The sequence below is a fragment of the Pteropus alecto genome, unplaced genomic scaffold, assembly GCF_000325575.1.
Source record: "Pteropus alecto unplaced genomic scaffold, ASM32557v1 scaffold38, whole genome shotgun sequence".
Taxonomy (NCBI): domain Eukaryota; kingdom Metazoa; phylum Chordata; class Mammalia; order Chiroptera; family Pteropodidae; genus Pteropus; species Pteropus alecto.
Window position 1 is genome coordinate 3,411,418 of NW_006442512.1, and position 25,194 is coordinate 3,436,611.

The 25,194-nt window shown below is 34.0% G+C and overlaps 1 protein-coding gene and 1 pseudogene across 6 annotated transcripts in view; one reads left to right on the forward strand and one right to left on the reverse strand.

Moving 5' to 3' along the window:
- Positions 1-19,440, reverse strand: part of BBS4 (Bardet-Biedl syndrome 4) — a 58,135-nt gene extending 38,695 nt beyond the window's left edge. For 2 of the 6 annotated variants that reach the window (XM_006922649.2, XM_006922648.2), the window contains exons 1-2: positions 19,376-19,440; positions 9,847-9,898 (exon numbers count right to left, since the gene is read on the reverse strand). In XM_006922649.2, the coding sequence (XP_006922711.1) occupies positions 9,847-9,898; positions 19,376-19,399 (76 nt within the window). In that variant the 5' untranslated portion in view covers positions 19,400-19,440. The remainder of the gene's footprint in view (positions 1-9,846; positions 9,899-19,375) is intronic. The other 4 variants (XM_025040387.1, XM_025040386.1, XM_025040385.1 and 1 more) reach the window with 3 other exon arrangements.
- On the forward strand, positions 16,870-16,988 carry LOC112471744 (annotated as a pseudogene).
- Positions 19,441-25,194: the final 5,754 nt, after the last annotated feature.

Below are 25,194 nucleotides of genomic sequence, written 5' to 3' on the forward strand. Positions count from 1 at the left end.
ATGATGCTTAGCTAAAACTTAATTTCCAAAATTAAATCAATTAATTTAAATCTGCCTTTTCACTAAGGAGAGAGAAAAATTGAATGCTCAAAAAGTCTTGGCTTTTCTTTTTTAATTAATGGCACCGAATAAAGTTTTTTGAGTCAATTTTTAAAGAAAATCCTTTAAAATAATTGAAACATACATCTCTTAGAGACATGTATCAATCACTATTAAAATAGGCCTAACCTCAACAACAAAAAGCAAACAACCCAATTTGGGTAAAGGCTTTGAACAGACATTTCTAAGAAAATATACAAATGGCCAAAAAGCACATGAAAAGATTTTTAACAATCTTAGTCATTATGGAAATATAAGTCACAACCACAATGAAATACCACTTCACACCTGCTAGGATAGCTATTTTAAAAGAAAAAGAAGCAGCAGAAAATAACAGTGTTAGTAAGGATGTGGAGAAACTGGAGTTCTTGTACATTGCTGGCAGGAATGAAACATGTTGCAGCTGCTGTGGAAGACAATTTGGTGGAAGACAACATAGAATTACCATATGATCCAACAATTTCTTTCCTAAAAAGGAATTATATACCCAAAAGAAATCAAAGTAGGAACTCAAACAGAAACCTGTAAACCAATGTTTGCTGCAACATTATTCACAACAGCCAAAGGTGGAAACAACCCAAGTGTCCATTAACAGATGAAGGAACAGACACAATATGGTACATACATACAATGGAGTATTATTCAACCTTAAAAAGAAATGAAGTTCTGACACATGCTACAATATAGATGAAACATTGTACTAAGTATAATAAACCAGACACAAAAGGACAAATATTGTATGATTCTGCTTACATGAAATATCTAGAATAAGCAAATTCATTGAGATAGAAGTTATCAGAGACTGGAGGGGAAGGGGAAATGGAGAGTTTTTGCTTAATATGTAGAGTTTCTGTTTGAGGTAACTGATGAAAGAATTTTGGCAATAGTGATGATGGTTGCACAACATTGTGAATATAATTAATGCCACTGGACTGCCCACCTGAAAGAGGTTAAAATAACAAATTTTATATTATATTTTTTTACTATCATTAAAAAAATAATAATGTGACATACCAAAACCAATGAACTGTACAGTTTAAATGGGTAAAGTGTATGATTAAAAAGAAAAAATGAGGCCTATCTATATGTGAATGAACAACTTGTTATATCCTTGTGGATTTAATTAGAAAGGCTATCTCCATGAGAACTCCTTTGTAAAAACATTTTATTTTAAATAATTTCAGGTTTATATAAAAGCTGAAAAAATAATGCAAAGAATGCCTATAAAACCTTTACCCATAGTCCCCAAATATGAAGCTTATCCAATTTTATCATTCTCTATATAAATTTTTCAAAGTTAGAGACATGATTTCCCTCTACTCTAAATAATTTTTTCCTAAAAAACAAAAATATTCTTACATAACTTCACTAAAATTATCAAAATTAACGCTGATATAATACTAGTATCTACTCTACCATCCTTATTCAAATTTTAACAAATGTTCTAAAAATTTCCATTGTAGAGAAACAGTCTAATTCTAAAATATTTTTAAAAGATGTTCTGCTCTAGAATAAAATCTAAGGCCAGGTGTTGCATTTAGCTGTCGTGTGTCTTTAGCTGTCTGCGTTTTTTTTAAATGCAGGCTTGTTATTTTGTAGACTATCCCTCAATCTGGGTGTGTCTAGTATTTCCTCATGAATACTAAAGGTATTATTTTGGGCAGAAATGCCACAGTATCGATTTAGAAGGCACTAGATTTGTCCCATTACTGTGTTTAACTTTTTATCACTTGGTTAAGGTGGTGTTTGGTAGGCTTTCCACTATAAAGATACTACTTTACATAAAAAAGTATATGGAACGGTCTTAACAAGTCCTTCAGAAGGCAAAACCTTCAATTGAGGACTTGGGGGATAAGAAGGGAGAATACATTAAACTCAGAGTCACTGGACAGAATAGCAAGGAGATTCACTTCAGTGAAAATGACGAGATTCACTTCAGTGAAAATGACGACACATCTCAAGAAACTCAAAGAATTACACTATCAAAGTCAGGGAGTGCCAATGAATTCACTCAGGTTTCTCTTGAAAGGTCAGAGAATTGCTGATAATCTCACTCCAAAAGAACTAGGAATGAAGGAAGATGTGACTGAAGTTTATTGGGAACAAACGGGGGTCATTCAACGGTTTAGATATTTTTTATTTTTTTTCTTTTCCCTCAATTCTTTCTTTTTATTTTTAAATATACTTCTTTTGTAATGTGGTGTTCAAAACAGTATTGAAAACTGGCACCCCATTTCTTTAAAACATCTGGTATTTTGAATTCTAGTGCCCATTGTTCATTATTATTTATTTCCACTGTGTCGATTTTTTGGTGATCAAACCTCAGCCCCCTTCATATTGCTCTTTGTGTTTTAAATATTACATGTGTACAAGCCTGATGGCCCCAGGCCTCACTGAGATGACACCCCACCTAACCCACAAATTACCTGTGGCAAGCCTGCTCCCAGGCAACCCAGTCCCATCCTGTGCTTTCCCTGGATCACAAATTCAACAGCAAACAACAGCACTCAGTTCATGCAAAGTCTGTTCATCCAGGAGAAGTCTGGATGACTTCTACAAATGGAAACTTGGGAACCACAGAGACAGTGCTGGCATGTACAATGACACTGCAGTGTACACAGAGAGGCCACCTTTTTCAGGACTGTGCATTTTCAGGCTTAAAAGCGAGCAACACAAGTGTGCAAAATGACTTTCTAATCAGCCCTGAAGTTCTAGCATGTGATTGCTTCACTCCTGGACTATGACCTTCAGTGGAAGATGGAAGTTTTTCAGAGAATTGAAATGTGGAAAAATGACCTTTCCTTAACTGGAAGCTACTTTTAAAATCTGAAGTTCTGGATCAAAAGAAGAATATCAGGTTGAAGTTAAGATAACAGAGTGAGAGTAAAGACTACCCCCAAAGATGGCTTCACTGAAGAGAAAGCATTTTAAGTAAGGAGAAAAATCTTGTCAGTTCCCCGAAAAGTTCTAATTTTCAGTAGCAGTTAATAGAGTTATTCATGCAGAAGTGTGTACAACAGAACACTGCTCTTATTTTATTTGTACATTTTTGCCTGAGATATGGGTTTTAAATGGACATTGCACCAGCTTCATTAAAATAAATAAAATATTTGTTAAAAAAAAAAAGTATATTATGGAGAGGTACTTAGAGACTTATGTCAATATCCTGTTTCTCATCAAACTTTCACCAACAGTCATCTTTATATTGTGTCTCACCCATTTTTCTATTGAGTGTTTGCTCTCCTTCCCCCAAGTCCCCAAGTGTTAAGAGTTCCTTATATATTAGTGATATTAGCCATTTATCTGTGATATATGTTGCAAATATGTTTACTCAGTATGTTCTCTTTTGTCTTTATTGTGAAAAAATATTATGGAGTTACAGTTTTTACTTTTATTGCCTCTGGCAATATTTTCTTTCAGTACATGCATGGTTATGTATTTTACATTTAGATCTCTAATCCACTGAGAGTTTATTCTTGTGTATGGTGTGAAGTATAAATCTAATTTTTTCATCAAAATAGCTTTCCAGTTGAGCCAGCACTGTTTATTAAAAAAAATATCTTTACTTCAGTAATTTGAGAAGCCATATACTTTATCAAACACTAAATTGCCAAATGTATTCGAGTCTATTTCTGGACTTTCTTTGTTCTATTCCACTGGTTTCTTTTGTAATCATGTACCAGTACTATACTGTTTTAATTAGAGAGGCTTTATAATATTTTTAATATCTGTTAGGGAAAATTGTGAACTTTATGCCAATAAATCTGACAACTTAGATGAAATGGAAAAATTCCTTGAAAGACATAAACTACCAGAGTTCAATCAACAACAAATAGATAACCTGTTCAGTCTTATATCTATTAAAGAAATTGAATTTGTAGTTAAAAGCATTTCTACAAAAAAAACTCCAGGCCTAGATGGCCTCATGGGAGCATTCCAACAAATATTTAATGATGAAACTAGTTGGTTTTCTACAAACTTTTCCAGGAAACTAAAGAGGAGAAACTATTTCTCAAATGATTTATGAAGTAGTCAGCATTACCTATATCAAAATCAAACAAAAATAAGGAAAGAAAGCTACATACCAATATCCTTCAGGAACACTGATGTAAAAGTTCTTAATAAAATGTTAGCAAATCAAACCCAATAATATAGAATAAGAAAAGCACATAATATCTAAGTTTTATCCCAGGAACACAAGGCTGGTTCAATATTCAAAAACTGATCAATGTAATTCACTATATTGATAAATTAGAAAAACCATGTGATCATCTCAATAAATGAAGAAAGAGTACTTGACAAAATTCAACATCCATTCATGGTAAAAAGCTCTCAGTAAAGCAGGAAGAGAAGGAAACTTCTTCAACCTAATAAAGGGCATTACATAAAACTTAGCGCTAATATCATACTTCATGGTGAAAAAAGAATGTTCTGTTATGAACAAGGTTCTCACTGCTCCTATTCAACAACATACTGAAGGTCGTAGCCTGTACAATTAGCTAAGAAAAAGGTAAGTGAAAGGCATACAGATTGGAAATGAAGAAATAACCTCTATTCAGATAACATCACTGTCTACAATTTTAAAATACCAAGAATCTAACAAAAAGCTACTAGAATAAGTGAGTTCACCAAGGTTGAAGGAAGCAAGGTCAATATATAATCATACTTCTACATATTAACAATGAAAAATAGGAATTGAAATAAATAAGAATTTACATGTACTGTAGCATCGATAAACATGAAATACTTAAGTCTAAATTTAACAAAATATGTGCAAGATCACTATGCTGAAACTACAAAATGAAATAAAAAACACCTAAATGAAGAGACATATATTATGTCCATGAATTTAAAAACTTAATATTGTTAAGATGTCAATTCTCCCAAACTGATCTATAGCTTCAATGTAATTGTTATCAAATTTTCAGAGGATGTATTACAGAAATTAATAAGCTGATTCTAAAACTTGTATAAAAGGCAAAGAAACAAGAGCAGCCAAAACAATTATTTCAAAAAAAGAGGGTAGAGGGTTAACACCACCTGATTTGAAGACTTACATAAAGCTATAGTAATCAGTGGGCTATTGGCAAATAGATAAAAATACAAGTAAGTAGAAGAAAATAGTACAGAAATAAATCCACAATTACATGGTCAATTGATTTTCAACAAAAGTACAAAGCAAAATCAGTGAAAAGAAATTTTCAATAAATGGTGCTGAAAGAGTTAGATATCTATAATTTTAAAAAAACCTCAATCTATACTCTGCACTATTTATAAAAATTAACTCAAAATGGATCATAGACACAAATGTAAAACATAAGTATAAAACTTCTAGAAGAAAACATAAGAGAATATCTTTGTAACATTGGGTTAGGCAAACAGCCCTTAGATGTGATTCATAAAAGAAAAAAACTGATAAACTGGATTTCATAAAAATTATAAATATCTGTTCTTCAAAAGCCACTGTTAAAAGCATGAAAAGACAAGCCTCGGTCTGAGAGCAAACATGTGCAAACTACCTATCTGATAAACATTATCTTGTTTCCAGAATACAGAATATATGAAAATACTCTCAACATTTAATAAGAAAACATTAGATGCTCCATTAAAGAAGGTATAGAGATTGTGATAATAACATGAAAAGATGTTCCACATCAATAGTAATTTGGAAAATGCAAATTAAAACAAGATATCACTGCACATTCACTAGAATAGCTTTAAAAAGAAAAAAAAAACTGAAAATACTGAGTGCTGATGTGGATGTGGAGTAAGCTTTCATACTTTGTATATGGAAATACAAATGGTATAACTACTTTGAAAAACATTTTGGCAATTTCTAATAAAATTAAATATATACTCACAATAGTATCCAGCAATCCCACTCCAAGGTACTTACACAAGTGAAATAAAAACTTCTTCACACAAAACCCTCTAGGCAAACATTTATAGCAGCTTTATTTGTTAGAGCCAAGAAATGGAAAACCCAAACGTCCTTCAATTGGTGAATGGATGAATAAAGTATGGCATAAGCACAGAATTTAATACTACTCATCAATAAAAAGAAAGAGACACACAACAACATGGATAAATCTCGAAAACATTATACTAAATGAAAAAAGGCCAAAGTTTACATACTGTATGACTCCATTTATATGACATTCTAGGAGAGACAATAGTATAGGAAGGAAAAAGAAGATTAATGGTTGCCAGAAATAAGGAGTGGAAAAAGTGGTTTACTACAAGTGGTTTACCACAAAGTCAAGCTGAATTTGTAAAGGTGATTAAACTGTTCTAATTCTTGATTGTCATGGTGGTGGTTACATGACCATTTTCATTTGTCAAAATTATGAGAACTTTATACTAAAAAACGGTAAATTTTAGTGTATGTGAATTATACACTAATTACCATGCAAACACTAGTCAAAACAAAACTGGAACAGCTGTATTGTTATCAAAGTAGACTTCCAACAAGGATGATTAACAGATATAGAAGAGGAACATTACATAATGATAAGAGAGTCAATTTATCAAGAAATCAAACAATCATAAACGTACATGCATCCAATAGTAGATCTTCAAAATACACAAAGTAAAATGTAATAGAACTGAAAGTAGAAACAGGCAAATCCATAATTACATTTGTATACTTCCATACTCTTCTCTCATTTAGGATATCTGTATCTATATCAGTAAGGATATTAATATCTATATCAGCAAGTACATTGAAGAACACTATAAAATGACTTAATTGACATTTATAGAATACTCCAACAAGAGCAGAATACACATTCTTTTCAAGGCTCATGGAACATTCACCAACGCAGACCACGTTTTGAGTCATAAAGCAAACCATATAAAAGTATGTTCTCTAACCACAATAGAATTAACTTACAAATCAGTAACAAAAAGACAGCTAGAAAAATCTCCAAAACTATGGAACTAATCAATAACTTTCTTAATAGTGCATGGGTCAAAGGGAAACACAAAGGAAATTTTTAAAATATTAAGAATTGTATAAAAGTTAAAATATAACACTTGAAATGTATATGAATCAAAAAGTGTTTTTGACACAGTATTTTGTTGAAAAGAAGATCTTAAATCAATACTAAGTTTCTACCTTAAAAAATGCAAAAAGAAGAGCAAATTAAACACAAGAAAATATTAGGTAAGAGCAGAAATCAATGAAATTAAAACAGAAAAGCAATAGAGAAAAAAACAATGAAATCAAAAGCTGGTTCTCTGAAAAGATCAATAAAGTGCATAAATCTCTAGCTAGAATGATCAAGAAAAAGAAGTACATTACCAAAAGCAGCAGAGAGATCACTGCTATACATCCTACAGATATTAAAAATATAGGAGTATTTTGAACTTTATGCCAATAAATTTGATAACTGAGATGAAATGAACAAATTTCTTTGACAGAAAAACATTACCGAAGCTCTCTCCTAAAAAATATATAACCTGAATAGTCCCATATCTATTAAAGAAATTGAGTTTGTACTTAAAAACCTGCCAGCAAAGAAAAATCCATGACCAGGCTGCTTCACTATTACATTCTAGCAAACATTTAAGAAAGAAATAACACTGACTCTATACAAAATATTCCAGGAAATATTTCCCAACTCATCTGAGGCCAGCATAACCCTGACACCAAAAACAGACGAAAGCATTGCAAATAAAAAAAACAAACTATAAACCAACATTCTTCATGAACAGAGACGAGAAAGTCTTTAACAAAGTATTAGCAAACTGAATCCAGCCAAATATAAAAAGGTTAACCATGTGGGATTTATCTCATGATCATGTGGGATTTATCCCAGGAATGCAAAGTTGCTACAATATTCCAAAATTCAATCAATGTAGTCTATCATATCAATAATAAAATTATGGGTTATGAAAGCCAGAAATTAAGGGTAGGTTAGTGGTACTGCAAATGTAATAATACAGGTGCCCAAAAGGCAATGCAACCTTGAGCTGGACTAACATATAAAAAATCTAGATACAGAGATTTTACCTTCCAGACATTCCGTGTGGCCCTGTTCACACGACACCTGGAATATTCTATTTAGTCCTGAATTCTATACTTCTGGGAGGGCCAATGCATTTTCACCACAAACCAAAGCAATAATAGCAAAGAGTTCTAAATATCTTATGTCTTCAAGGACGTTAAGAAACTAGAAATGTTTAACCTTCAGAAGAAAGGACCTAGGCAGCATACACCACACTTCAATTATTTGCTTTTATTCTATATACCCTGAACACTGTCAATTCCCTGATGGCAGTATCCATGCTCTATTTATTTTTGTATTCCAAACATCTATCACTGGTCCTGGAATCTGGTAAGTACTTAAATTTATGAGAGGTTCAAAAGCAGTAAAAGCTAAACTTTAATAATAGAAATCAAAAAGTAGTTGCTCTACAGTGGGGAAGGGAGAAAGAACTGATTAAAAGGGGCATTACAGCATTGTTAAATTTTGTAGCATAACATGTCAAATGTGTCCCTTTACCACATAGCTATAAACTTTGTATATCAGCCTAGATTGGGCATGGGCCAATTCTTGATTGGCGTGTACTAATTATAATTGTTCTGGACTGGGAAGCAATCAAACCACTGGGTTTGACTCAAAGAAGTATGGAAAGAATTTGGAAAGACAATCATGATACCCACTAGCCCCACCTAACTAGCCAAATCACCTTGGTGATTAAATGAAGTGATAGATATCACAGCAAGATGATTCTCATGCCCAGATATGGTGTAAGAACTATTAACAATTATGTTAAATATTGGCAGAATTACATCTAAATTTCACAAATAATCTAAATTACAGTTGTATTGTCCTTTCGATGAAAAATGTATTCCTGAAAAACTCTCCGAAAATAAATTCCTGAGAGCCAATCATATTTTCTAACAACTTGCATGATAACGTCAAAGAGTAAAAGAAATACCCCAAGTAAACAAAACAATTTATTGATAAAATCAACTTTAAAACTCTTAGCAGACAACAAGAATACATGTGCTTGCTGTAAAGGAAGTATAGCCTAGTGACAATAACTCAGGTATGCAGACAAGAGCTATACACAAGACCATGAGCAAGTCATGCCCCTCCCACTCAGCCTTGGTTTCCTTATCTAGAAAATAATAAAATAGATGCTCTCTTCTGATAAAAAGTATTTTCTAATGCCTGATGAGTAGCTAGGACACTCAGTCCATTAGACATGGGAGAATAGCTAATATACGTAGTTACCTACAACCAGATGCAAACCCTTCTAAGACTTTATAGGTTAACAAATTAAGGAATCCTGTTCCTCTAAATAAAATATATATCATGTCTCTATCAGAGTGTAAAATACAATTCTTTACAGCATAGGTCCTCACTGAGTTAAGCTTCCCAGACACAATTTTTATAAAACTTCACACTTACTTAACACACAAATGAGATTATTTGAGGCCTGTTATGTACTTATGGGAATTTTAGAGTGGTTTTTCCACAAGTAGAAAATGACTACATGTTTGCATAATAACAAACTCCATTAAAACACATTTACAGGTAAAATCAATTCCCTAATATCTAACAACTCCTTAAAATAAAAGCTAGATATGGCAGAACATTTAGACTTAAACTGCTTTTACCAACAATCACATTTTTAAAAAGCTCTAATCTCTAATCCATATAAGAACAGAATAAAGAAACCATAAGGCAGAGAAATCTGTGCAAATATACACATATAATGAAATTGTATACAGACCTTTTTTTAGCCGGGGTTTTTGAGATTCAGCAGATGCAGTAAACTGAGTTCTCTGAAATGAAATAAGTCTATGTTAAAGCACCACCATAAATCTTGCTAATTTAAGGAAGCATTCAAATAATAATCATCAGTAGCTCTCTAATCATGTAATTAATCCATTAACTGCATACAGTTCCAAAAAACTATTTTGAATATAGTTTAAAAACAAATGTCAAGTCGTAGTTTTGTTATACAAACTATTAAAAATATAAAATATTTACAATATATACTTATAATGTATATTTATAATGTATAATTATAATGCATGATAAAATGTGCACATGTACCAAGTTCTTAGACACTACATATTAGTATCATACTTAATGCTATACTTAGCAGCCAAACCAAAAAAAGTGATAACTTTAATGGAGCTTATGAGGTCTAGAAACTGCCTAGCACTCAATACTCAGAGTTTTTATTTAAGAGACACATACATAATAGATAATACTTTACACTATGACTTTGGAGAAAATCTTCATATATATTTTTCTTATCTCTACCTCCTATGTTTGATACATGACATGAGCAAAAATAATGGTTGAAAATTTCCAGAAGTAATGAGAGACTAATCTTTAGATTCTAGATGTTCAACCAATCCTGAGCACGTTAAATGAAAATAAATCCACATTTAGATACATCACAAAGATCTGCACCAGAGACAATAAGTTCTTAAAAGCAACCAGAGAAAAACATATCACTATATTACCTACAAAGGACAATTAGATTGATAGCTGACTTCTCAACAATTAAAAATAGAATACAGTATCACATTAAGACATAAAAACAATTACTCCCAAGTGTCGCTAAGTAAAATGACTGTTAATCTTGACACAAGGTCAGCAAAAACTATGCTCCACAGGTCAAATCCAGTCTGTTTTTATACAGCCCACAAGCTAAAAATGGTTTTTACACTTTTTAAAGGTTTAAAAAAATTTAAAAATATTTCATAACACATGAAAATTACATAAAATTAAATTTGGTGTCAACAAAATTTTATCAGAACACAGTCACACTCACATGTTTACATATTGTCTGTGGTTGCTTTTGCACGACAACAGCATAGTTGAGTTACCTGAGAGAAAGACTATATGGACCATGAAGCCCAAAATACTAAGTACAGGCCCTGTGAAAAACAGTTTGCCAACCCCTGATCAAAATTCTTAGACCAGTCAAAACTAATTTTCAAGAACAATGGCAAATTAAAATGACTTCCAAATAAAAATTCAAAGTTTCTAGACTTACTAAATAAACTTTTAAAGGATATGTACATTAGGAAAAAGGAAAATAGCCCCAGAATGAAGGAGTGGAACAAGAAAAGGAAGTAGTAAAATATGAAAATATTCTAAGTATCTAGTAACTAAATAAAATAAATACACAACAATTATAATTTGTTATACACCAATGATGAACTTTCGGAAAGAGATATTAAGGAAACAATCCCATTTACGATTGCATCAAAAACAATAGAGTACTGGGCATCAAATTAACCAAGGAGGTAAAAGACGTGTTGTCAGAAAATTATAGATCACTGAAAAAAGAGAGTGAAGATACAAACAAATGGAAGCATATACATGCTCATGGGTTGGAAGAATCAACATCATTAATATGGCCATACTACCCAAAGCAATCTATAGATCCGATGCAATCCCTATCAAAATACCAATGGCATTTTTTAGAGAGCTAGAACAAAGAATCCTAAAATTTATATGGAACCATAAAAGACCCCGAGTAGCCATGGCAATCTTGAGAAAGAAGAACAAAGTTGGAGGTGTCATACTACCTGATATCAAACTATAATACAAGGCTACAGTAATCAAAACAGCATGGTATTGGCATAAAAACAGATACTGATTAATGAAATAGAATAGAGAGCTCAGAAATAAATCCATGCCTATACACTCACTTAATATATGACAAAGAAGGCAAGAATACACAATGGGGTAAAGAAAGTCTCTTCAATAAGTGGTGCTGGGAAAATTGGACAGGTACTTGCAGAAGAGAAACTGGACCACTTTCTTACACCATATACTAAACTCAAAATGGATTAAAGATTTAAATGTAAGACCTAAAACCATAACATTTCTAGAAGAAAACATAGGCAGTAAACTCTGATATTGCTAACAGTAATTTCTTTTCAGATATATCTCCTCAGGCAAGGAAAACAAAAGAAAAAATAAACAAATGGGACTACATCATACTAAAAAGTTTTTGTACAGAAAAGGAAACCATCAACAAAACAAAAAGACAACCAACTGAATGGGGAAAGATATTTGCTTATGATGCATCTAAGAAGTTAATATCCAAAATATTTAAAGAACTCATACAACTCAACAACAAAAAAACAAACAATCCAATTAAAAAATGTACAGAAGACCTGAACAGATATTTCTCCAAAGAGGAAATAGGGATGGCCAATAGACACATGAAAAGATGCTCAAGGTCACTAATCATCAGAGAAATGCAAATTAAAATCACAATGGGATATCACCTCACACCTGTCAGAATGGCTATTATCAATAAATCAAAGAACAAGTGTCAGCAAGAATGTGGAGAAGGGGGAATCCTCATACACTGTTGGTGGGATTGCAAATTGGTAGAGTCTGTAGGTTTCTCAAAAAATTAACAATGGATATACTTTTTGACCCAGCAACTGCACTTCTGGGTATTTATCCAAAGAAAACCAAAACAATAATTTCTAAAGATCTATGCACCCCTATGTTCATGGCAGCACAACTTACATTAGCCAAGATACGGAAGCAACCTAAATGCCCATCAACAGACGACTGGATAAAGAAGTTATGGTTCATATATACAATGGACTATTATTTAGTCATTAAAAAAAAGTGAAATCCTACCATTTGCAATGACATGGATGGACCTAGAGGTTATTATGCTGACTGAAATAAGTCAAAGATAAATACCGTATGATTTCACTTATATGCTGAATCTAAGGAACGAAAAGAACAAACTAATCAAAAACAGACTCACAAATATAGAAGACAATCTGGTGATGGCCAGAAGGGAGGGAGGATGGGGGGGCCAGGAGAATGGGGTGAAGGGTTAAAGAAGTACAAATTAGTAGTTGATAAATGGTCACAGGAATAAGGAGCACGGCATAGAGAATGCAGTTAGCATTAATGTTATGGCTAGGCGGAGAGCCAGAGGAGAAAAATGTCTAGCCAATTTACTGTACACATGAAACTAATAATAAAATTTTTTAAATAGTAAAATTTGTGGTGTTGAATTGAGAAATATAAAAACTACAAAACTGAACAACAATGGTATGAACTGGCAGAAGGCAATAGGTAATAAAACATTCAATGATCCTTATGTTATTCAGATTTAAGTTTAAACTTTATGTATGTATTATTTTAAAAACTGGGGTACACACTAAAGGAAGACTAAAGAATAGAGTATATAACTTACAAGGAATGAAATGAGATGAGCACAAGGGAGAGAAAAATAAACTCAGCCAAAGGTAGGGAGGGCAAGGAAAAAAAGAAGAGAAAAATGAAACTGTCCAATTAAGAGACAGATTACGAGGATAATTTTTTTTTTAATCTAAATGTATGCTATTTGTAGAGACACATCTAAAACATAAGGAAAAAGAAAAACAAAGTAAAATAATACACTAGGGAATACACAAAGCAAAAGATACACTAGGGAAATAGAAACAAAAAGAAAACCAAAGTAGAAATATTAACATATGACAAAATAGACTTCAAGACAAAAAGCTTTATCAGGGAAATTAAATTAAATTTAATAAACTGAAGACTAAAATGGCAAAGGCAAATTTTAAATCCTTTAGAAAAAATATAAGATTTATGTCAAACAAGATATAAAACACAAATCAATTAAGAAAAGATATAACAGAAAGAGAAATTAAGAAAACCCATTTACAATTGCATCAACAAGAATAATATACCTACAAATAAATTTAACCAAGAGGTAAAAGACACATACTGGAAAAACCGAAGACACTGAAGAAACTGACGAAGATACAAATAAATAGAAGGATATACCTCACTCATGGATAGGAAGAATTAACATCATTAAATTGTCCACATTACCCAAAGCAATTCACAGAGTCAATGCAATCTCTATCAAAATACCAATGGCATTTTCACAGAACTGGAACACATAATCTTAAAATTTATATGGAACCACAAATGACCCTGAACAGCCAAAGTAATCTTGAGAAAGAAACATAAAGTTGGAGGTATCACAGTCCAGATGTTAAACTGTACTACAAGACTATAGTAATCAAAACAGCATGGTACTGACATAAAAACAGATACCTTGATTAACGGAACAGAATAGAGAGCCCAGATATAAAACCACACTTATATGATCAAAATTTGCCTTTGCCTATGACAAAAGAGGCAAGATTATACAGTGGGGTAAAAACAGTCTTGTCAATAAATGATGCTGGAAAAATTGGACAGATACACGCAAGGAAATGAAACTAGACCCTTTTCTTATACCATATACAAAAATAAACTCAAAGTGGATTAAAGACGTAAGTGTAAAACTTGAAGCCATAAAACTCCTCGAAGAAAACATAAGCAGTAAACTCTGTGACACTGCTCTTAGCAATATTTTTTTAATACGTGTCCTTAGGCAACAGAAACAAAAGAAAAAATACATGGGAGTACATTTAACTACAGCTTCTGCACAGCAAAGGAAACCACCAACAAAACAAAAAGACAACCCACTGAATGGAAGAAGATATTCACCAACAATATATTTGATAAGGGGTTAATATCCAAAATATATAAGGAACTCATACGACTTCACATCAAAACAAAACACTGTAACTCCATTAAAAAATGGGCAGATGCCCCGAACAGACATTCTCCAAAGAGGACATACAGATGACCAATAGACATATGAAAAAATTCTCAACAACACTACTAATCAGAAAAATGCAAATCAAACTCATAATGAGATATCACCTCACTGCTGTCAGAATGGTTATCATCAAACAACAAGTGTTGTACAGAAAAGCATAAATTGTTAGAAACAACTTAGAGTTTCCCATAAGTAATAAAGTTGAAGATGTACTAACCATGACCCCACAATCCATTTGTAGAAATACTCTAGAGAAACTCTTACATCAGGAGACACATATAAGGATGTTCATAACCAGGTCTGAGACACTCTTACTCTCAATATTTTGTCTAACCCTATTCCTAGCCCTGTTCGTAGCAGCATTCTTTTTAATAACTAAATATCACAAGGAAAATAAAAGTTGAACTTATAGAGAGTAGAAAAGTGGTTTCCAGGGGTTTGGAGGTAAAGGAAATAGCTTTCAGCTATAGAATGAATAAGGTCCAAGGATCTAATGTATAGCATGCTGACTATAGTTGATAAAACTGTACTGTAAAACTGAAATTTGCTAAGAGAGTAGAACTTAAATGTTCTCACCAAAAACCAAAAAGAAAAAGAAAAAAAAAGAAGGGGATGGAGTTGGAGGTGACGGATGTGATAATTATATTGATGGTGGGAATCCTTTCACAATGTATATGTATATCAAATCATCACATATACTTTAAATACCTTACAATATTATTTGTCAATAATACCTCAATAAAGCTAAAAAAAAAACACACACACACACAAAACAAAAACAAAAAACCAAATCTCTATCTAGTAGATTGGATAAACTAACTAGTATTTTCCTATAATGGGATATGATACATCATTGAAAAATGAACAAACTAAACATTAGTTTTTAAAAACCAATATATTATTTAGGGGTATTAGATATGGTAAAACTTTAAAGAAAAGTAAAAGAATAGCTTAAAATTGAGAAAGATTACTTCTGATGGGGAAGGAGGAAAAATGCAGCAGGAAAGATATAGTTAGGAGGTTTCAAAGTTATTGTTCATGACCCATTTTCTAATCTGTGAAGTAAGAACACAAGTTTCCATTATATTGTTCTTATAAATCTACATATTACCTTTTATTCATTCTTTTAGAGGTAAGACATTTCATAACAACAAAAATCAATCAATCCTTGTTCTCTTAGCTATTTTATTGTCTTGATTTACCAAACGCAGGAAACTTAATAAAACAACCCATTTAAAAATGGGCAAAAGATTTGTAGAGACACCTCAGCTTAATTATACACAAGTACCATTACTGATGAATAAGCACATTAAAAAATACTCAGTATCATTATTTATTGGGAAAATACAAAAAATAAAACCAAAATAACCATTAGTACACATCCACAATGGCTGAAATAAAAAAGACAATAGCAACTGTTGACAAAGATGTGAAAAAACTGAAACCCTCATGCATTGCTCATGGGAATGTGAATGGCATACAGCAACCTTAGAAAACGGTTTGGCAGGATTTTTAAAAAACTTACACTTACCATACAACCCAGCAATTCCACTCCTAGAGAAATGAAAACACATCCCTGCATAAACTTGTATGCCAATATTCATAACATTATTCATAATAGCCAAAACCAGAAAACAATCCAAATGTCCATCAATTGATGGATAAACGAAATGTGTGTATTCATACAATGGAATACTGCTTAGAAATAAAAAAAAGAACTACTGTTACATCTAACAACATGGATGAAGCTCAGAAAACATGCTAAATAAAAGACACAGAAGACTACATATTATACGATTCCATTATGGAATGGAATTGCTAGAAAAGGCAAAACTATGGAGACAGAAAGCAGATCAACAGTGGACTGGAGTTATCAGTAGGTACTGGCTACAAATGAACAGAGAGAACTGTTTAGAATGATGGGACATAAGTTGTAGTGATGGCTGTGCAACTATATAAAGTTACCAAAAATAAACTACATACTTAAAATGGGTAAATTTTATGGTAGTATATATATTATACTACAACAAAGCTATTTTTAAAATGCTAGAAAAACTATTGATTTCTGATCTGTGATTTTTAACTTTAGGGAACACAATAAGGAATCTTAAAGGTTCAAAAAGTATCTTCATAGTCTACAGCCATGCCATCCTGAACTTGTCCGATCTTGTCCGACCTCGGAAGCTAAGCAAGGTCAGGCCTGGTTAGTACTTGGATGGGAGACCACCTAGGAAGATCAGGTGCTGTAGGCATTTTTTTAAAAAAAGCATCTTCATAAAGCAGCAACACTTCTTCCTACACGAAGGAGAATTAAAATTAACTACATTTTTTTGATGGGTCTCTCAAAAGACTTCTGAACATTCTGAGATGGAAAGGATTCTATTAGACCACTTCATCTCATTTATATCTGGGATGAATGCAGAGTGTAGAATAAGGTGTGTTTTTTTTTTTTTTTGGTTCTTTCTTCATTTTTACCTAGTTCTGTGATTGTTTATGCACCTAACAAATATTCATGTAACTCCTGACATATGCTAGGCACTCTATCTGAACCAAATCAATTAGTGCAGTAGTAATTTTTGGTTTATGTTCTAAAAGATTTAAACTTTACTGGGAGAGTTGTTTATACAAATACATCAAATAATAGGGCTACAAAAAATTTATAAGTATAAATCATAAAAACCAGAGCTATTTGCTGTTTTTAAAAGATATGTAAACCATTTATTATATATTCTTAAATAAAATATAAGTATCATTCCCCATTTTTCCTAAGGAACTAGTAATAATCCTAAATAGTTTGGGTAGCACATTAGAATGTCCGTATGTTCTACAATGAGCTGGTTTCACTTCATTTTGATGGAATGCCTCCTGGCCTCAAGACCTTTACTGCAGCATAGACTTTCACTTATGCATTTGTTCAAAGTTCTCTCTGTGAGTTTTAAGTCTTTGTTTCTCTACATCTATATACCCGTATCTACAGATAGGGGGTTTTTTGTGTCACGAAATTAAGATCACATTATACCCCACTCCACATCTAGCTATTATTTAAATATATACCATGGAAATCAATAGATATAGTGCAAACATTCTTTTTAATGGCTGCATAATATTCCTACATATGTAAATATCAGAGGTTATCCATTATCCTACTATTGGGCATTCACTCTGTTTCCAGCTTTTCTGCCACAATAAACAGTACTGCAGTACTACCCTTGTACTATATGCTTCTATTTTGCTTTTATTTTGATAGGATTAGGAGTAGGACTGTTGGGTCATTTTATTACAAGACACCAGATCGTTCCCAAAAAGGACAGAAATTCAAATTTCCATGCAGTGGTAACTTTAAAAGATAAAATTACTATAAATGTAACACTGTTAGCAATAAACTTGATAATAATAAAAATAATTAAACTTCAGGCTCCAGTGCTAAAGTCATATCAAAACAAGAAAGCCATTCTCTTTAAAATACTATTAAAGATTCAAAAGCACAGGACAATTCTGCCATCAGAGAAATCAAGTTCACATTCTATTCATGAACACCTAGCTATACCGGCAATGAGCACTAGAGAGTAAGCTATATTTGAATCAATGTCATCTCACCATAATACCTTACATTTAAGATTATGTAGGTGGAGTATTTTATTCTGTATGTTTCCAATATCTAAAACCTAGTCACTAATTATACTATTTAATTTTTTTTTAATTCACAGCTTAAAAAAAACTTTGCATTGGGCCTGCTCTGTACTCAGTTTCCCGATTACACTAAAATAATGTGATTGCTCTGCAAATACAAGAGAACAGAAAACAAACAGGCCCCCTGAAAGATAATATTCACCGTGCTCCTTAACAGCCAAAAGTAAGTTGTAAAACAATCAGCAAAAGACTATTTCGTGTCCTATGTTTTTCAGGGTGTTTTTCAGAAGGCAATGCATTCCGAATAAAGTCTTTCTAACAAATGCGCAGAACAATACTAAAATAAGGTAAAGTCTCACACTTGGAACTTTATACAAGTTATATCCAATTATTAATATACGCCTCAAAAATAACTACTACTGGGTCTTCCCGAATTCACTTGGGAGACTTTGTAATTGCAAATCTGTGGAATTTAATCAACGCTTAACTCAGACCAGCTGAATCACTAGAGACCTTCCCTAAACTTAATCACAACAGAGAAAACATAGTCCCGCCCCAACAGCAGAAAGTAGTGACGCTGAAAGCTCCCTGGCTTTGTCCTATTCAATTCCTAATCCAGATTAACAGGATCTCTCTACACAAGTGCTTTTCCAAACACAATGAGAAAAAATGGGTCTAGGAAAAGTGCCATTTATGATGAAAATCTCCCGTTCCCGTAGAGCGCACCTCAAGAGGGACCAGAGTCCTAGCACAGGCCCAGCGCTGCAAAGAATTCAGCCCTCCTCCGAGCGGACCAGGTCCCTGGGGTGGACCGTGTTTTCCCGCCCACTCCGAACCGCTAGACCCGGCTTCGCACTTTTCCAAGGGCAGCTGCGTAGGACAGAAGCCTCCAGCCGGCTTACCAGCCTGCCCCGCCTCTCTGCTCTGCTCTGCTCCGCTCCGCCCCGCGGGGTCCTGCCTGGTCCAGCCAGGCGCTGGGGCCAGGACACTAAACAATGTCTCCGCTTACCCTCTGAAGTCTCTCCTCAGCCATCTTAGCTCCGCCCACTGTGGCGCGGCCGGAAGTCAGCCGTTTCCCAGGCGACCAGGCAAACGGAAGTGGCAGGTCTGGGGAAGTGGGGAGGGGCCTGCGCAAGGAAGGCGGTAGGTAGAGCTGCAGGAGCGTTTGTTACCCAGTGCCTTCCCCCGACCAGGGTCTTCATTCAGCTAGGGAAATAGTAGGCGCTGCCCCACACATGGTTTAGTTCTAAAGGAGCTGCCGAGGGAATGCGCAGCCAGTCTTTCCTTTTATCCCGAGCAATCCCTACCACCCGAGGTCAGAGCGCTGCTGGGTAAACCCCTGACTGTGCTGGCTGGAAGGACTAGCCACACCTGGGACTGTAGTGCAGCCCTCCAGGTTACATGACCTACCCTGCCTGGCCTGCTCCCACACCACTCTGTGTTTATAGTCATGTGCAGCATAATGACCTTTTGGTCCATGAGGGACTGTGCGTGCAATAGTGGTCCTTTAAGATTATAATGGAGCTGAAAAATTCCTATTGCTTAGTGCCATCGTAGCTGTCCCAACATCATAATGCAACACATTAGTCACATGTTTGTGGTGATGCTGGGGTAAACCTGTGCTGCTGTCAGTTTTATAAAACTATAGCCTATATAATTATGTATAGTACATAATACTTGATAATAATGACAACTGTTGCTGATTCATGTATTTACTGTAGTTTTTATTGTTAGAGTGTACTCTTTCTACTTACAAAAAAAGTTTGCTATAAAACAGTGTGCCATGTTACACCGGCAGCAGCCTCATACATCTCGTATTTACTGTGATTCTTGATTGCATCATTTTCTCTTGTGCTTGATTTAATTTTGTGTCCTTTTTATTAAATTTAGTGCCACCTAAGTATACAGTATATAAAGTCTATAGCAGTGTACAGTAATGTTCTAGGCCTTTGCATTCACTCACCCAGAGCAACTTCCAGTCCTGCAAGCTCCATACATGTAGGAGCCCTATACTGGCATACCATTTTTTTATCTTTTATATCATTTTTACTGTAACTTTTCTACATTTAGATGTATTTAGATACACAAAAACCATTGAGTTATAATTGCCTACAGTATTCAGGAGAGTAACATACTGTCTAGACTTGTAGCCTAGGAGCAATAAGCTATAGCGTAGGTGTGTAGTAGACTATCCTATCTAGTTGTGTGTAAGTGTATTCTATGATGTTCGCACAATGAAAAATTCGCCTAATGATGGTTTTCTCAGAACTATATCATTACGCAATGCGTGGCTGTATTTCAGTCCTTCTTGCAGGAGTCCCCGGTCTCCAAGCCCAAGCCCTATAGCAGAGAACCTCATTCTCACCTTACATAAAAACCTCCTAATTTTTTGGCTGTCACTATCCAACTGAGATACTCATTTCATCAGCCTTCCATTCTTGTTCACGCCAGAGTTTGCAAACCCACTCCTGGTGGGCTGCGTTTAAGTGCAGTCTTGTTTTGACTGGAAATATTTTTAAATGTGGATGAAAAGGGAGTTCTACAGAAAGTAACCTCACAGGGTGATCTGATCATAAATTCCTAACTGGGCAGGTCATGATGGGTAGTCACACCCCAGGCATAGAAATTTTTTGGTAAAAGGTTTATCTTTGCCCTAACAAGTCCTGTCCATTGTTTCTGTGCACCTAGGTTAAAACATCTTTGAAATGCCTCTTTTTAGACCTCTCAGAAGAATAATTGCCCTCAAGAGAGTACATAATCTTGTTAACTATCCTGTAATCCGATCCCACCTTGCTTTCTCCCACCTTTATGTAATCTTCTGTAGTTGCTTTAATTCCAAATGCATAAAATAAGCTGCAAACTGTCAAACTGAGAATTTTCTCAGTCTGTTAAGATCTTGTTTCCAGGCGTATCCTCTGTTTGGCTCAAATAAATTTTTATAAAAATTCTCTACAACTTTGGATGTTCTTACATCAACAAAAATCAGATTTCACAAGAAAGCCAGAAACAGCCTCAGGAAAATAAAAATCCTATAATGGGCCTGCACTTCTTCAACGCAGTGAAATAGATCTGAAAACACCGTGACTGTAGATAGGCGTTAATTCATCTTTTTGCCAGTCCTCACTTTCCAGCACATTTCAGCCATTTTACATTACCTATCTGGTCCCTGGTGTGGTGAATTAAATTCTTGGTCTTTCCACTGGATGATCATGGATATGTGTGGATTTTGGAGTCAAACATGAGTTCTGGACCTGACTGCTGTAGGACATGAGCTAGTCATTTTTTGAGTATCATTCATCTCAGTACTAGGAACTATGTATTGGACCTACATAACAGGACCCCTGAACCTGGAGGACCGGCCTTAGAGAGTAGCAAGGGAGTCAGACATTAAATAATAACATAAGCAAAGTTTATGAAGAAACGGTTCACTAAATAAAAACTACAAATGGTTGTTAAACATATGAAATAGAACTTTGCAAGAAGAAAAAAACATGCAAATTAAGGTTTCCAAGAGATACTTTCAATCTCTTACATTGGCAAAGAACATTTTCACTGACACAGTTGCAAGGAAACATGTATTCTCATCTGTGGCTAGTGGGAATGTAAGTGGTACAACCTCCCCTGAATGCAGTTTGGCAATAACTACCAAAATTAAAAATGCACATCACCTTTAACTCAATTAGTTCAATTCTAGGAATTTATTCTATAGGTATAAACGTGAGAAATGACTTTACATACAAAGTTATTCAGTGCAGCATTGTTTACAATAACCAAAGCATGAAAACAATCTAAATGCCCAATAATTGACATTAAATAAATTATCATGAGCCCATACAATATAGTACATGAAAAAGAAAGAGGCAACTATTTACATATTGATATAGAATTGTCAAGACATATTATTAAGAGATAAAAACAAAGAGCAGAAAAATGTATGTAGTATCTGTGTTAATAAAAGAGAAGGCAAAAATAAAGAGGAATATTATGTACATAATTACTTATATACTTAGAAAATATCTCTGGAAGGATATTCAGAGCTAAAAGTGGTTACTTGTAAGGAGAATTGGTTAGTTAGTTGAAGGACAGGGAAGGAAAGAGACTTTTTACTCTATATTTTGTGTGCAATTTGAATTTTATACCATATGTATATATTACCTATTCCAGTAATAGAGAAAAATAAATAAGAACAACATAACTATATAACTAGAATTGTGGTAAATACAAAGGAGAAATATAGAGTAGTAAGAGCAAATAACAGGCAGATCTGCTCTAGAATCGTTAGGAGAGGGAAGTTCCCCCAGGTAAGAGATGCTTAAAATGAGACCTAAAGGATAAGGCATTAGCTTGGGGAAGAGGAATGAGGAAGTGAGCAGGACAGGGAATAATTCTAAGGCAAAGGGAGAGCTTGTACAAAAGCCCTGAGGATGGAAAAGGTTTGGCTGGTTTGCAACACAGAAAGACCAGTGTGGCTGGAAAGAGGTATGGGGAAGAATGTTGGTTGCAATAGGTGGAGAGGTTGGAGAGACTGGTAGTGCAGATCTACAGAGGCCATGTGAGAGATTTTAGTCTAAGGACATTGAGAAGGGATTAGAGAGTTTTGAGCAAGGAATGACATAGTCAGAATGAACATGTAAGGAGTTCATGTTAAATAATGAGTAGAGAATGAATTGAGAGTAGGACAAGAATTGATAATCTAGGAGGGACTAAAGGATACTGAGAACAAGAAATAATGAAGTAGTTCATTTGGACTAGAGTGATGGGAAAAAGAAAAAGTGAAAGGATTCTCAAGAAATTTAGGAATAAAACAAACCTCCTGTGGTGAAGCATTAGATATGGGGAAATAAGGGAAAAGGAAATAGTTATAACTAGATTTCTAACTTTAAAAACAATAGGATGCTAAATGGAATGCTAAGATAAAACTAGGCTTTTGAATATATAACTTTAATAAATTAAACGTTAATTTTTAAAGGCCAAAAATATAACAAGTGGATGAATAGCATAATTACTGAAATGTGTAGCCTTAGGGAAGATGTGGGTGGAAAGCTTATGGGCATGCTACCCACTATATAAAACCTCCCTGAAAGGGGTCTTGTGAGGAGTAAATAACATTCATTATGCCTATGTTATTAAATAGAAGCTATTCTTCTATTATTATTATTATTATTATTATTATTATTATTATTATTGTTTTAGTCTCTTAAATTATTACCATATCTTTTAAATCTCTTATTTGACCCCAGATTTTAAGAGAAAGATAGGAGTACTTTCTGTGCAAGGGCTTTTTTCATAAGAAAGCAATAACCAATGTGCTTTAATTAGATAGGTAATTAGAAAAATCTCAAAAAACATTATATCTGCACAGGAAAATCTAAAAATCATATAGACAGTGTTTTTTGTGTGACACAAGTCTTCATTTCCCATATAAAACCGCCTTGGAAGTGACCTTGCTTATCAGAATCATTCAAGTCATACATCTGGGTAAGGCATTCCAAACAAAATGGCATTTGTCTTTTTTTCCCAACAATAGCAGGAACTGAGAAAGCAGAAATTGGACATTAGTAACTTAACACCCCCAATACATGTATAAAGGATTTACAATTGATTCCCAACATTTTAAACATTTTAATATGTCATTCCTACTCTGATAGGGTATACAGTCAGCTTCGCAACAGCAGATTGTAACCTGCCAGGAAACTCTCTAGCACCTTATGCCTCTTTTGCAGTGTCTGATCCCTCCAACACACACCAAAACCATATCACCAACTCCTGAGAGCCCAACAAACACCTTGAGAAACACTTTAAAGATAATATTAAGCTCTAGGGGTCTTCATGAAGCATTTAAAATAAGCCCATTCCTGGTACCACAGATATACTCAACAGTGCATGTGAGCAAAGGCATATATACTGCATTGTTTGTAAGCAAAAATGCTGAAAACAACCCAAATGTCTATCACCAGAAATTGCTTAAATAAACCAAAGTACATCTATACTAAGACATATTTTGTAGTCTTTAAAAGACTTTTCAAGATAGTAAAATAGTTACATGAGAAAAGCAAAGTGTAGAAAATATGCTTCCATTTGTGTTAAAAAATGAGGAGGTAGTCATGTTTGATAAATAAAATTTTGAGAAGGACTCACAAAAAGCTGATGATGATGTTTGTCTCTGTAGAGGGAGTAGGGAAGACTAGGGGACATAGAATGAGATGGTGACTTGCTTTCCACTGTTTAACATACTATAAAATTTAACATTTTGTTATCCATTTATTTTTAATTTAAAAAACTAATTAATAAAATATGTAAATGAAACCATTTTAAAACTCCCATTCCTAGTATTCACTTCTGATTCGGATGTAGAAAAGGATAAAACTCCTACTATAGTGAACAAAGAAAGAAAAAGTTAGATGAGCTAGAAAATCAAAAATATTTTTAACTCATTAGAAAGCTGAGGACATAAAGAAACCTAAATGAACCAATCTCCAGAAAGTGCTAGGTCCTTCATAGGACAGAAGAGACCCATGGCTGCTCATAGTTCTAGCTGAACTGTGCTAGGAAGAGGAACCCACCATAGGGGACTAAAGAGAAACCAGTTGATATTTAACAAAATTTTAACAACCTCATAAAGCCGACATGACATTAGAATCTAGAAGATCCAAATTCACAGAAAAAGCCTGCATCCACCCACCAAACTTACCTCCTGGATTACAACCAAATACAGAGAAGATCAAAAGTGGGAGGGAGTGGGTAATAAAAGAGCTGAGACATATCACCCCTGCCACTGAGGTGAGTAGAACCTTTCCCAAGTGCAAGATGCCCTTTCAAAATCAGTGG